Source organism: Pristiophorus japonicus, unplaced genomic scaffold, assembly GCF_044704955.1.
Source record: "Pristiophorus japonicus isolate sPriJap1 unplaced genomic scaffold, sPriJap1.hap1 HAP1_SCAFFOLD_1973, whole genome shotgun sequence".
Lineage (NCBI taxonomy): Eukaryota > Metazoa > Chordata > Chondrichthyes > Pristiophoridae > Pristiophorus > Pristiophorus japonicus.
The window spans coordinates 23,339-39,593 of NW_027251667.1; the positions used below are offsets into that span (position 1 = coordinate 23,339).

General features: G+C 49.2%; 1 protein-coding gene across 1 annotated transcript in view; it reads right to left on the reverse strand.

Annotated features, from left to right (window-relative positions):
• LOC139244006 (rho guanine nucleotide exchange factor 1-like) overlaps positions 1 to 14,563 on the reverse strand; it is a gene marked incomplete at both ends in the record, with an annotated part of 35,932 nt that extends 21,369 nt beyond the window's left edge. Inside the window, 3 exons of the mRNA XM_070870942.1 lie at positions 839 to 944; positions 13,487 to 13,529; positions 14,465 to 14,563. Of these exons, the coding sequence (XP_070727043.1) occupies positions 839 to 944; positions 13,487 to 13,529; positions 14,465 to 14,563 (248 nt within the window). The remainder of the gene's footprint in view (positions 1 to 838; positions 945 to 13,486; positions 13,530 to 14,464) is intronic.
• Positions 14,564 to 16,255: the final 1,692 nt, after the last annotated feature.

The following is a 16,255-nucleotide window of genomic DNA, read 5'->3' on the forward strand; positions in this document are numbered from 1 at the left end:
CAGGTACAGCACGGGTTAGATACAGAGTAAAGCTCCCTCTACACTGTCCCATCAAACACTCCCAGGGCAGGTACAGCATGGGTTAGATACAGAGTAAAGCTCCCTCTACACTGTCCCATCAAACACTCTTAGGGCAGGTACAGCACGGGTTAGATACAGAGTAAAGCTCCCTCTACACTGTCCCATCAAACACTCCCAGGACAGGTACAGGTGGTTAGATACAGAGTAAAGCTCCCTCTACACTGTCCCATCACACACTCCCAGGGCAGGTACAGCACGGGGTTAGATACAGAGTAAAGCTCCCTCTACACTGTCCCATCAAACACTCCCAGGGCAGGTACAGCACGGGGTTAAATACAGAGTAAAGCTCCCTCTACACTGTCCCATCAAACACTCCCAGGGCAGGTACAGCACGGGGTTAGATACAGAGTAAAGCTCCCTCTACACTGTCCCATCAAACACTCCCAGGGCAGGTACAGGGGGTTAGATACAGAGTAAAGCTCCCTCTACACTGTCCCATCAAACACTCCCAGGGCAGGTACAGGGGGTTAGATACAGAGTAAAGCTCCCACTACACTGTCCCATCAAACACTCCCAGGGCAGGTACAGTATGGCAGCCAATTCTCAAACAATCCCACTGGGGCTTATTGGTGTGTAACAGGCTTGAGGGGTTGAATGGGCCTCCCTCTCTCGGGAGTATACCACATCGCCTTGTCAATAACAGTGCTAGAGGAGGTTGCAGAGAATGGGGTCGGTGTATCGATGCTGGTTTCAGACAGCGGGGGGAATGAGAGCTGCAAACACAATAGCCTCGTGCGGGAGACAGTGAGGTACGTACCTGAAATCTTCCAGCTGCCCAAATATCTCCAGTGTCATCGCCTTTTGCATGCCTTTGACAATGTTCCGCAGTCCTTCTTCACAAAGCATATCGGGACGGCATCGATCTGCAAGGCCAACACAGGGCTGGGATCAGTATTGGGTCAAGCAGGGGGCGCACTCTCTCTCTCGGGCGTATACCCAGAGCGCCAAGCAACATTGTGACATCGGAGAACGTCAGTGTACACAGGAACAGGAGGCCCATTCAGCCCCTCGAGCCTGTTACACAGGAACAGGAAGAGGCCCATTCAGCCCCTTGAGCCTGTTACACAGGAACAGGAGGCCCATTCAGCCCCTCGAGCCTGTTACACAGGAACAGGAAGAGGCCCATTCAGCCCCTTGAGCCTGTTACACAGGAACAGGAGGCCCATTCAGCTCCTCGAGCCTGTTACACAGGAACAGGAAGAGGCCCATTCAGCCCCTCGAGCCTGTTACACAGGAACAGGAAGAGGTCCATTCAGCCCCTTGAGCCTGTTACACAGGAACAGGAAGAGGCCCATTCAGCCCCACGAGCCTGTTACAAAGGAACAGGAGGCGGCCCATTCAGCCCCTTGAGCCTGTTACACAGGAACAGGAAGAGGCCCATTCAGCCCCTCGAGCCTGTTACACAGGAACAGGAGGAGGCCCATTCAGCCCCTCGAGCCTGTTACACAGGAACAGGAGGAGGCCCATTCAGCCCCTCGAGCCTGTTACACAGGAACAGGAGGCCCATTCAGCCCCTCGAGCCTGTTACACAGGAACAGGAGGAGGCCCATTCAGCCCCTCGAGCCTGTTACACAGGAACAGGAAGAGGCCCATTCAGCCCCTCGAACCTGTTACACAGGAACAGGAGGAGGCCCATTCAGCCCCTCGAGCCTGTTACACAGGAACAGGTGGAGGCCCATTCAGCCCCTCGAGCCTGTTACACAGGAACAGGAGGAGGCCCATTCAGCCCCTTGAGCCTGTTACACAGGAACAGGAGGAGGCCCATTCAGCCCCTCGAGCCTGTTACACAGGAACAGGTGGAGGCCCATTCAGCCCCTCGTGCCTGTTACACAGGAACAGGAGGAGGCCCATTCAGCCCTTTGAGCCTGTTACACAGGAACAGGAAGAGGCCCATTCAGCCCCTCGAGTCTGTTACACAGGAACAGGAGGAGGCCCATTCAGCCCCTCGAGCCTGTTACACAGGAACAGGTGGAGGCCCATTCAGCCCCTCGTGCCTGTTACACAGGAACAGGAGGAGACCCATTCAGCCCCTTGAGCCTGTTACACAGGAACAGGAAGAGGCCCATTCAGCCCCTTGAGCCTGTTACACAGGAACAGGAAGAGGCCCATTCAGCCCCTCGAGCCTGTTACGCAGGAACAGGAAGAGGCCCATTCAGCTCCTCGAGCCTGTTACACAGGAACAGGAAGAGGCCCATTCAGCCCCTTGAGCCTGTTACACAGGAACAGGAGGAGACCCATTCAGCCCCTTGAGCCTGTTATGCAGGAACAGGAGGCGGCCCATTCAGCCCCTCGAGCCTGTTACACAGGAACAGGAAGAGGCCCATTCAGCCCCTCGAGCCTGTTACACAGGAACAGGAAGAGGCCCATTCAGCCCCTCGAGTCTGTTACACAGGAACAGGAGGAGGCCCATTCAGCCCCTCGAGCCTGTTACACAGGAACAGGAGGAGGCCCATTCAGCCCCTCGTGCCTGTTACACAGGAACAGGAGGAGACCCATTCAGCCCCTTGAGCCTGTTACACAGGAACAGGAAGAGGCCCATTCAGCCCCTTGAGCCTGTTACACAGGAACAGGAAGAGGCCCATTCAGCTCCTCGAGCCTGTTACGCAGGAACAGGAAGAGGCCCATTCAGCTCCTCGAGCCTGTTACACAGGAACAGGAAGAGGCCCATTCAGCCCCTTGAGCCTGTTACACAGGAACAGGAAGAGGCCCATTCAGCCCCTTGAGCCTGTTACACAGGAACAGGAAGAGGCCCATTCAGCTCCTCGAGCCTGTTACACAGGAACAGGAGGAGGCCCATTCAGCCCCTTCATACCCTTGCCCTATAAAAATCCCTCAATTCTGTTAATATCCCAAATTCTTTCAACCTCAGTTTTGAAAACTCCAACTGACCTCTGGCCTCAGCGATGTTTTGGGGGGAGGGAGTTGCAGATTCCCACTGCCCTTTGTGTGACATCACCCCTGCTCGGCCGGGCTCGAATTTGAAGGTTCTGCCCCTTGTTCTGGTCTCCCCCCACCAGAGGACACAGTCCCCCTCTCTATCTACCTTTAACAATGTTCAACACCTCGATTAGATCGCCCGTTAATGGTCTACACTCGAGGGAATACAAACCCAGTCTGTGCATGCTCTCGTTAGTTAACCCTTTCAGCCCCGGGGGTAACATTCTGGGGAATGTGCACTACTCCCCCTCCGAGGGTCGATATCTCCTCCCCGAGGGTCGAGGGCCCAGAACTGAGCACAGTTACTGCACACGGGGTCTGACCGAGACTCTGTACAGCTGGAGGGTAACTCCCACCCTGTGTATTCCAGGGCCCGAGATCAAGGACAACGTTCCCTTCGTCTCTGGGCAGTACCTTTGTGATTTTGCTCAGAAGGAACCCCCTTCCCCTCTACAGTTCCCAGTCTCCCACCCTGAAGAAAATATTCCCATTGATCTCCGAGATCCAAAGTGGATGGCCTGACACTTCCCTCCACACTGAGCTGCATCGACCACAGCCTTGCCCACTCACTTAGTCTATCTGCTTCCCTCTCTAACCTCCTCTTCCTGTCCACACAACTCATTGCGCCTCCGAGCTTGATTTCAATCTGCATACTCGAATCTACAACTCTCTGTCCCTTCATCCAGATCGCAAATAAATATAGTGGAATGCTGAGGCCCCAGTACAAATCCCCGGACAACACGGCCCATCACGTCCTGACAATCAGAACGCCCCATTTTTGTTTCTGCCTGCTGTAAAGCTCTCAGGCCGCTGGATTTTGACTTGTCCTTGCATTTGTGCGAAACTTTCTATTTAGCTAATTGTCATCTCGAACCGAGTTTGTTGGGCAAGGCTGCTTCACTGCACAGGTGGAGCCTTTGCCTTGTGGGGGCGTGGAGAGGTCCCACTTCATCCCAAACACTTTCCCAACAGCGCTCCGCGTTAGCAGCTCAGCCCAGCTCACTGAGCTCCACAGATTGCTCATCCCTTACACACACTCACATACACGGCACTCCCACACGACACACGAACGGGAACACACATACTTAGATATAGCCCACACTGGGATCGAACACACATACTTAGATATAGCCCACACTGGGATCGAACACACACACAGATATAGCCCACACTGGGATCGAACACACACACAAATATAGCCCACACTGGGATTATACACACACACACAGATATAGCCCACACTGGGATTATACACACACACACAGATATAGCCCACACTGGGATTATACACACACACACAGATATAGCCCACACTGGGATTATACACACACAGATATAGCCCACACTGGGATTATACACACACACAGATATAGCCCACACTGGGATTATACACACACACAGATATAGCCCACACTGGGATTATACACACACAGATATAGCCCACACTGGGATTATACACACACACAGATATAGCCCACACTGGGATTATACACACACAGATATAGCCCACACTGGGATTATACACACACACAGATATAGCCCACACTGGGATCGAACACACACACAGATATAGCCCACACTGGGATTATACACACACACAGATATAGCCCACACTGGGATTATACACACACACAGATATAGCCCACACTGGGATTATACACACACACAGATATAGCCCACACTGGGATTATACACACACACACAGATATAGCCCACACTGGGATTATACACACACAGATATAGCCCACACTGGGATTATACACACACAGATATAGCCCACACTGGGATTATACACACACACAGATATAGCCCACACTGGGATTATACACACACACACACACACACAGAGATAGAGCCCACACTGGGATCGAACACACACACAAATATAGCCCACACTGGGATCGAACACACACACAAATATAGCCCACACTGGGATTATACACACACACACACAAATATAGCCCACACTGGGAACACACACACAGATATAGCCCACACTGGGAACACACAAACAGATATAGCCCACACTGGGAACACACAAACAGATATAGCCCACACTGGGATCAAACACACACAGATATAGCCCACACTGGGATCGAACACACACACAGATATAGCCCACACTGGGATTATACACACACACAGATATAGCCCACACTGGGATTATACACACACACAGATATAGCCCACACTGGGATTATACACACACACAGATATAGCCCACACTGGGATTATACACACACAGATATAGCCCACACTGGGATTATACACACACACACACACACAGAGATAGAGCCCACACTGGGATCGAACACACACACAGATATAGCCCACACTGGGATCGAACACACACACAAATATAGCCCACACTGGGATCGAACACACACACAAATATAGCCCACACTGGGAACACACAAACAGATATAGCCCACACTGGGAACACACAAACAGATATAGCCCACACTGGGATCAAACACACACAGATATAGCCCACACTGGGATTATACACACACAGATATAGCCCACACTGGGATTATAAACACACAGATATAGCCCACACTGGGATCAAACACACAGATATAGCCCACACTGGGATCAAACACACACACACAGATATAGCCCACACTGGGATTATACATTCACACTGATATAGCCCACACTGGGATCGAACACACATAAGAACATAAGAATTAGGAACAGGAGTAGGCCATCTAGCCCCTCGAGCCTGCTCCGCCATTCAATAAGATCATGGCTGATCTGGTCGTGGACTCAGCTCCACTTACCCGCCCTCTCCCCGTAACCCTTAATTCCCTTATTGCTTAAAAATCTATCTATCTGTGACTTGAAAACATTCAATGAGCTAGCCTCAATTGCTTCCTTGGGCAGAGAAATTCCACAGATTCACAACCCTCTGGGAGAAGAAATTCCTTCTCAACTCGGTTTTAAATTGGCTCCTCTGTATTTTGAGGCTGTGCCCCCTAGTTCTAGTCTACCCCACCAATGGAAACAACCTCTCTGCCTCTATCTTGTCTATCCCTTTCATGATTTTAAATGTTTCTATAAGATCACCCCTCATCCTTCTGAACTCCAAGGAGTAAAGACCTCAATCTATCATCATAAGGTAACCCCCTCATTTCTCGAATCAGCCTAGTGAATCGTCTCTATACCCCCTCCAAAGCTAGTATATCCTTCCTTAAGTAAGGTGACCAAAACTGCACGCAGTACTCCAGGTGCAGCCTCACCAATACCCTGTACAATTGCAGCAGGACCTCCCTGCTTTTGTACTCCATCCCTCTCGCAATGAAGGCCAACATTCCATTCGCCTTCCTGATTACCTGCTGCACCTGCAAACTAACCTTTTTTTTGGGATTCATGCACAAGGATCTAAAAGAGTTTCATGCACAAGGACCCCCAGGTCCCTCTGCACCACAGCATGTTGTAATTTCTCCCCATTCAAATAATATTCCCTTTTACTGTTTTTTTTTCCAAGGTGGATGACCTCACACTTTCCGACATTGTATTCCATCTGCCAAACCTTAGCCCATTCGCTTAACCTATCTAAATCTCTTTGCAGCCTCTCTGAGTCCTCTACACAACCCGCTTTCCCACTAATCTTAGTGTCATCTGCAAATTTTGTTACACTACACTCTGTCCCCTCCTCTAGGTCATCTATGCATATTGTAAACAGTTGTGGTCCCAGCACCGATCCCTGCGCACCACTAACCACCGATTTCCAACCGGAAAAGGACCCATTTATCCCGACTCTCTGCTTTCTGTTCGCCAGCCGATTCTCTATCCATCCTAATACATTTCCTCTGACTCCGCGTACCTCTATCTTCTGCAGTAACCTTTTGTGTGGCACCTTATCGAATGTCTTTTGGAAATCTAAATACACCACATCCATCGGGACACCTCTATCCACCATGCTCATTATATCCTCAAAGAATTACAGTAAATTAGTTCAACATAATTTCCCCTTCATGAATCCATGCTGCGTTTGCTTGATTGCACTATTCCTATCTAGATGTCCCGCTATTTCTTCCTTAATGATAGTTTCAAGCATTTTCCCCACTACAGATGTTAAACTAACTGGCCTATAGTTACCTGCCTTTTGCCTGCCCCCTTTTTTAAACAGAGGCATTACATTAGCTGCTCTCCAATCCGCTGGTACCTCCCCAGAGTCCAGAGAATTTTGGTAGATTATAACAAATGCATCTGCTATAACTTCCGCCCTCTCTTAATACCCTGGGATGCATTTCATCAGGACCAGGGGACTTGTCTACCTTCAGTCCCATTAGTCTGTCCAGCACTACCTCCCTAGTGATAGTGATCATCTCAAGGTCCTCCCTTCCCACATTCCTATTCCCACATGCAATTTTTGGCATGGTTTTTGTGTCTTCCACTGTGAAGACGGAAGCAAAATAATTGTTTAAGGTCTCAGCCATTTCCACATTTCCCATTATTAAATCCCCCTTTTCATCTTCTAAGGGACCAACATTTACTTTAGTCACTCTTTTCCGTTTTATATATCTGTAAACGCTTTTACTATCTGTTTTTATGTTTTGCGCAAGTTTACCTTCATAATCTATCTTCCCTTTCTTTATTGCTTTTTTAGTCATTTTTTGCTGTTGCTTAAAATCTTCCCAATCCTCTAGTTTCCCACTAACCTTGGCCACCTTATACGCATTGGTCTTTGATTTGATACTTTCCTTTATTTCCTTGGTTATCCACGGCTGGTTATCTCTTCTCTTGCCGCCCTTCTTTTTCACTGGAATATATTTTTGTTGCGCACTATGAAAGAGCTCCTTAAAAGTCCTCCACTGTTCCTCAATTGTGCCACCGTTTAGTCCTTGTTTCCAGTCTACTTTAACCAACTCTGCCCTCATCCCACTGTAGTCCCCTTTGTTTAAGCATAGTACGCTCGTTTCTGACACAACTTCCTCATCCTCAATCTGTATTACAAATTCAACCATACTGTGATCACTCATTCCGAGAGGATCTTTTACGAGGAGATCGTTTATTTTTCCTGTCTCGTTACACAGGACCAGATCCAAAATGGCTTGCTCCCTTGTAGGCTCTGTTACATACTGTTCTAAGAAACAATCCCGTATGCATTCTATGAATTCCTCCTCCAGGCTAACCCCTGCGATTTGATTTGACCAATCAATATGTAGGTTAAAATCCCCCATAACTACTGCCGTTCCTTTTTCACATGCCTCCATTATTCCCTTGATTATTGCCCGCCCCACCATGAAGTTATTATTTGGGGGCCTATAAACTACGTCGACCAGTGACTTTTTCCCCTTACTATCTCTAATCTCCACCCACAATGATTCAACATTTTGTTCATTGGAGCCAATATCATCCCGCACAACTGCCCTGATATCATCCTTTATTAACAGAGCTACCCCACCTCCCTTCCCTTCCTGCCTATCTTTCCGAATCGTCAGATACCCCTTACATTTAATTCCCAGTCCTGGCCACCTTGCAACCATGTCTCTGTAATGGCCACCAAGTCATACCCATTTGTAATGATTTGTGCCGTCAACTCATTTACTTTATTTCTAATGCTGCGTGCATTGAGGTAGAGTGTTTTCATCCTAGTTTTTAAACCATGATTTTGAGTTTTTACCCCTCCTGCAGCCCTTTTATATTCAGTGGCCCTTTTTGTTTCTTGCCTTTGGTTTCTCTGCCCTCCACATTTTACTCATCTCTTTTCTGTCTTTTACACACACAGATATAGCCCACACTGGGATCAAACACACACAGATATAGCCCACACTGGGATTATACACACACAGATATAGCCCACACTAGGATCAAACACACACACACAGATATAGCCCACACTAGGATTATACACACACACACAGATATAGCCCACACTAGGATTATACACACACAGATATAGCCCACACTGGGATTATACACACACAGATATAGCCCACACTGGGATTATACACACACAGATATAGCCCACACTGGGATTATACACACACACACACACACACACACACACACACACACACACACACACACACACACACACACACACACACACACAGATATAGCCCACACTGGGAACACACACACAGATATAGCCCACACTGGGATCAAACACACATAAGAACATAAGGACATAAGAATTAGGAACAGGAGTAGGCCATCTAGCCCCTCGAGCCTGCTCCGCCATTCAATAAGATCATGGCTGATCTGGTCGTGGACTCAGCTCCACTTACCCGCCCTCTCCCCGTAACCCTTAATTCCCTTATTGCTTAAAAATCTATCTATCTGTGACTTGAAAACATTCAATGAGCCAGCCTCAACTGCTTCCTTGGGCAGAGAATTCCACAGATTCACAACCCTCTGGGAGAAGAAATTCCTTCTCAACTCGGTTTTAAATTGGCTCCCCCGTATTTTGAGGCTGTGCCCCCGAGTTCTAGTCTCCCCGACCAGTAGAAACAACCTCTCTGCCTCTATCCTGTCTATCCCTTTCATTATTTTAAATGTTTCTATAAGATCACCCCTCATCCTTCTGAACTCCAAGGAGTAAAGACCTCAATCTATCATCATAAGGTAACCCCCTCATTTCTCAAATCAGCCCAGTGAATCGTCTCTGTATCCCCTCCAAAGCTAGTATATCCTTCCTTGAGTAAGGTGGCAAAAACTGCACGCAGTACTCCAGGTGCGGCCTCACCAATACCCTGTACAGTTGCAGCAGGACCTCCCTGCTTTTGTACTCCATCCCTCTCGCAATGAAGGCCAACATCCCATTCGCCTTCCTGATTACCTGCTGCACCTGCAAACTAACTTTTTGGGAGATTCCAAAAAGAGTTTCATGCACAAGGACCCCCAGGTCCCTCTGCACCACAGCATGTTGTAATTTCTCCCCATTCAAATAATATTCCCTTTTACTGTTTTTTTTCCCCCAAGGTGGATGACCTCACACTTTCCGACATTGTATTCCATCTGCCAAACCTTAGCCCATTCGCTTAACCTATCCAAATCTCCTTGCAGTCTGAGTCCTCTACACAACCCGCTTTCCCACTAATCTTAGTGTCATCTGCAAATTTTGTTGCACTACACTCTGTCCCCTCTTCCAGGTCATCTATGTATATTGTAAACAGTTGTGGTCCCAGCGCTGATCCCTGTGGCACACCACTAACCACCGATTTCCAACCGGAAAAGGACCCATTTATCCCGACTCTCTGCTTTCTGTTCGCCAGCCAATTCTCTATCCATGCTCATACATTTCCTCTGACTCCGCGTACCTTTATCTTCTGCAGTAACCTTTTGTGTGGCACCTTATTGAATGCCTTTTGGAAATCTAAATCCACCACATCCATCGGTACACCTCTATCCACCATGCTCATTATATCCTCAAAGAATTACAGTAAATTAGTTAAACATGATTTCCCCTTCATGAATCCATGCTGCGTCTGTCTGCTTGATTGCACTATTCCTATCTAGATGTCCCGCTATTTCTTCCTTAATGATAGTTTCAAGCATTTTCCCCACTACAGATGTTAAACTAACCGGCCTATAGTTACCTGCCTTTTGTCTGCCCCCTTTTTTAAACAGAGGCGTTACATTAGCTGCTTTCCAATCCGCTGGTACCTCCCCAGAGTCCAGAGAATTTTGGTAGATTATAACGAATGCATCTGCTATAACTTCTGCCATCTCTTTTAATACCCTGGGATGCATTTCATCAGGACCAGGGGACTTGTCTACCTTCAGTCCCATTAGTCTGTCCAGCACTACCTCCCATGTGATAGTGATCATCTCAAGGTCCTCCCTTCCCACATTCCTATTACCAGCAATTTTTGGCATGGTTTTTGTGTCTTCCACTGTGAAGACGGAAGCAAAATAATTGTTTAAGGTCTCAGCCATTTCCACATTTCCCATTATTAAATCCCCCTTTTCATCTTCTAAGGGACCAACATTTACTTTAGTCACTCTTTTCCGTTTTATATATCTGTAAACGCTTTTACTATCTGTTTTTATGTTTTGCGCAAGTTTACCTTCGTAATCTATCTTCCCTTTCTTTATTGCTTTTTTAGTCATTCTTTGCTGTTGCTTAAAATCTTCCCAATCCTCTAGTTTCCCACTAACCTTGGCCACCTTATACGCATTGGTCTTTGATTTGATACTTTCCTTTATTTCCTTGGTTATCCACGGCTGGTTATCTCTTCTCTTGCCGCCCTTCTTTTGCACTGGAATATATTTTTGTTGCGCACTATGAAAGAGCTCCTTAAAAGTCCTCCACTGTTCCTCAATTGTGCCACTGTTTAGTCCTTGTTTCCAGTCTACTTTAACCAATTCTGCCCTCATCCCACTGTAGTTCCCTTTGTTTAAGCATAGTACTCTCGTTTCTGACACAACTTCCTCATCCTCAATCTGTATTACAAATTCAACCATACTGTGATCACTCATTCCGAGAGGATCTTTTACGAGGAGATCGTTTATTTTTCCTGTCTCATTACACAGGACCAGATCCAAAATGGCTTGCTCCCTTGTAGGCTCTGTTACATACTGTTCTAAGAAACAATCCTGTATGCATTCTATGAATTCCTCCTCCAGGCTAACCCCTGCGATTTGATTTGACCAATCGATATGTAGGTTAAAATCCCCCATAACTACTGCCGTTCCTTTTTCACATGCCTCCATTATTCCCTTGATTATTGCCCGCCCCACCATGAAGTTATTAATTGGGGGCCTATAAACTACGTCGACCAGTGACTTTTTCCCCTTACTATCTCTAATCTCTACCCACAATGATTCAACATTTTGTTCATTGGAGCCAATATCATCCCGCACAACTGCCCTGATATCATCCCTTATTAACAGAGCTACCCCACCTCCCTTCCCTTCCTGCCTATCTTTCCGAATCGTCAGATACCCCATACATTTAATTCCCAGTCCTGGCCACCTTGCAACCATGTCTCTGTAATGGCCACCAAATCATACCCATTTGTAATGATTTGTGCCGTCAACTCATTTACTTTATTTCTAATGCTGCGTGCATTCAGGTAGAGTGTTTTCATCCTCGTTTTTAAACCATGATTTTTAGTTTTTACCCCTCCTGCAGCCCTTTTATATTCAGTGGCCCTTTTTGTTTCTTGCCTTTGGTTTCTCTGCCCTCCACATTTTACTCATCTCTTTTCTGTCTTTCACACACACAGATATAGCCCACACTGGGATTATACACACACACAGATATAGCCCACACTGGGATTATACACACACACACACACACACAGATATAGCCCACACTGAGATTATACACACACAGATATAGCCCACACTGGGATCAAACACACACAGATATAGCCCGCACTGGGATTATACACACACAGATATAGCCCACACTGGGATTATACACACACACAGATATAGCCCACACTGGGAACACACACAGATATAGCCCACACTGGGAACACACACAGATATAGCCCACACTGGGAACACACACAGAGACTATACACACACACACACACACACACACACTGATATAGCCCACACTGGGATTATACACACACAGATATAGCCCACACTGGGAACACACACACAGATATAGCCCACACTGGGAACACACACAGATATAGCCCACACTGGGAACACACACAGATATAGCCCACACTGGGAACACACACAGATATAGCCCACACTGGGACTATACACACACACACACACACACACACTGATATAGCCCACACTGGGATTATACACACACAGATATAGCCCACACTGGGAACACACACACAGATATAGCCCACACTGGGAACACACACACAGATATAGCCCACACTGGGATCGAACACACACACAGATATAGCCCACACTGGGATCGAACACACACACAGATATAGCCCACACTGGGAACACACACACAGATATAGCCCACACTGGGATCGAACACACACACAGATATAGCCCACACTGGGATTATACACACACACAGATATAGCCCACACTGGGATTATACACACACACAGATATAGCCCACACTGGGATTATACACACACACAGATATAGCCCACACTGGGATCGAACACACACAGATATAGCCCACACTGGGATTATACACACACACAGATATAGCCCACACTGGGATCGAACACACACACAGATATAGCCCACACTGGGATTATACACACACACAGATATAGCCCACACTGGGATTATACACACACACAGATATAGCCCACACTGGGACTATACACACACACAGATATAGCCCACACTGGGATCGAACACACACAGATATAGCCCACACTGGGATTATACACACACACAGATATAGCCCACACTGGGATCGAACACACACACAGATATATCACACACCTTCCCTAGCCCCTCTCCCCACCCCCTCACACACACACGCTCTCTCTCTCTCTCTCTCTCCACGTGCACCGAAGTCGGTTTCTACAACCCACACCGCACTGTGATTTGCGACGAACGCACTTACCCAACTCGAAGGAAATTTCTTGTGGTACGGAGACGCGGAGGATCTGAAACAAATTATAGGAACAGATTGCGTCAGCGCCTGTGGGTCACGGGGGCCACGTGGCCCGGGGGTACCATGGACACCAGCCGCGGGAGCGCTACAGAGAGCGGCTCACCGCGTCGACCCTCGCTCAACCTGCGTACCTCCCAGTGAGAGCACGGGGTCACAGGTCAAGGGTCAATGGCCAAGGGCATGAGGCCAGCCAGTCCAGAGAGAGGAGAAGTAGTGGGTGAATGGGGTGCCCCATTCTTGAGGTTGGGTAAATTCAACTGTACATTGTTCCTGCACAGGAGGTGGACATTCGGCCCATCGTGATCTTGGCTCGAACATTCCACAACAAATTCCCTCCCACAGCCCGATGTCTCCCAGCAAATCAAATATTTATCCATCACTTCCTGTCAACTAAAGCACGGGTTAGACACAGAGTAAAGCTCCCTCTACACTGTCCCATCACACACTCCCTGGGCAGGTACAGCATGGGGTTAGATACAGAGTAAAGCTCCCTCTACACTGTCCCATCAAACACTCCCAGGGCAGGTACAGCACGGGTTAGATACAGAGTAAAGCTCCCTCTACACTGTCCCATCACACACTCCCAGGGCAGGTACAGGGGGTTAGATACAGAGTAAAGCTCCCTCTACACTGTCCCATCAAACACTCCCAGGGCAGGTACAGCACGGGTTAGATACAGAGTAAAGCTCCCTCTACACTGTCCCATCACACACTCCCAGGGCAGGTACAGGGGGTTAGATACAGAGTAAAGCTCCCTCTACACTGTCCCATCACACACTCCCAGGGCAGGTACAGGGGGTTAGATACAGAGTAAAGCTCACTCGATAGTCAGAGAAGGCTGAACACAGCAAGGTGTTTGGAGACAGGAGGTGACATTTAACCCCTTTGCTCCGTTGATAGCCGTAATGATTTTGAAAATAATCTCACCGCTCCTCGGTCCAAGAAGGTGTGGAAATAGTCCACAAACAGCCTGCGCGCATCTTTCACGTTGACTCCTTTAAACATCTCCCCGTGCAGGTAACAGAGCTGTAAAAACACCGGGAATTAAACACATCGTTAGCTCCGAAACCGAGGGGTAATAAATCGCTGAACTCCTTGACCCTACGGCCTCAATCTAAGCCCCACCCAATACCCCTTCCCCACCCAATACCCCCTCGCTAGAATCCCCTCCCCACCCAATACCCCCTCCCCAAACACTCCCCACCCAATACCCCCTCGCTAGAATCCCCTCCCCACCCAATACCCCCTCCTCCCCACCCAATACCCCCTCCCCAAACACTGCCCACCCAATACCCCCTCCCCAAACACTCCCCACCCAATACCCCCTCCCCAACCAATACCCCCTCCTCCCCACACTCCCCACCCAATACCCCCTCCCGACACACTCCCCACCCAATACCCCCTCCCCACCCAATACCCCCTCCCCACCCAATACCCCCTCCCCACCCAATACCCCCTCCCCACACACTCCCCACCCAATACCCCCTCCCGACCCAATACCCCCTCCCCAAACACTCCCCACCCAATACCCCCTCCCCACACACTCCCCACCCAATACCCCCTCCCGACCCAATACCCCCTCCCCAAACACTCCCCACCCAATACCCCCTCCCGACCCAATACCCCCTCCCCAAACACTCCCCACCCAATATACCCTCCCCACACACTCCCCACCCAATACCCCCTCCCCAAACTCTCCCCACCCAATACCCCCTCCCCACACACTCCCCACCCAATAGCCCCTCCCCAACCAATAGCCCCTCCCCAAACACTCCCCACCCAATACCCCCTCCCCAAACACACCTCACCCAATACCCTCTCCCCAAACACTCCCCACCCAATAGCCCCTCCCCACGGACTGCCCACCCAATACCCCCTCCCCAAACACTCCCCACCCAATACCCCCTCCCCACCCAATACCCCCTCCCCAAACACTCCCCACCCAATACCCCCTCCCCAAACACTCCCCACCCAATACCCCCTCCCCAAACACTCCCCACCCAATACCCCCTCCCCAAACACTCCCCACCCAATACCCCCTCCCCACCCAATACCCCCTCCCCAAACACTCCCCACCCAATACCCCCTCCCCACCCAATACCCCCTCCCCACACACTCCCCACCCAATACCCCCTCCTCACACACTCCCCACCCAATACCCCCTCCCCACACACTCCCCACCCAATACACCATCCCGACACACTCCCCACCCAATTCCAAAGGTTCACCTCCCTCTAAGTGAACATAAGGACATAAGAAATAGGAGGAGTAATCGGCCTTGGCCCCTCGATTCTGCTCCGTCATTCAGTAAAATCAAGGCTAGTCTGATCATGGACTCAGCTCCACTTCCCTGCCCGCTCCCCATAATGCTTGACTCCCTAATCGAGTGAAGAAATTTCTCCTCATCTCAGTCCCAGATGGCCGACCCCTTATCCTGAGACTGTGACCCCTGGTTCTAGACTCTCCAGCCCGGGGGAAACATCTACCCTGTCAATCCCCCTCAGAAACTGACGTGTTTCAATCAGATCACCTCTCATTCTTCTAAACTCCAGAGTATAGGCCCAATCGACACACAACACTCTCATCCCAGGGATCATTGTGGTGGAGCTCCCAGGCGAGAGGGGGGAAGGAGAGGGGGGAGGGGGAAGGAGAGGGGGGAGGGGGAAGGAGAGGGGGGAGGGGGAAGGAGAGGGGGGGAGGGGGAAGGAGAGGGGGGAG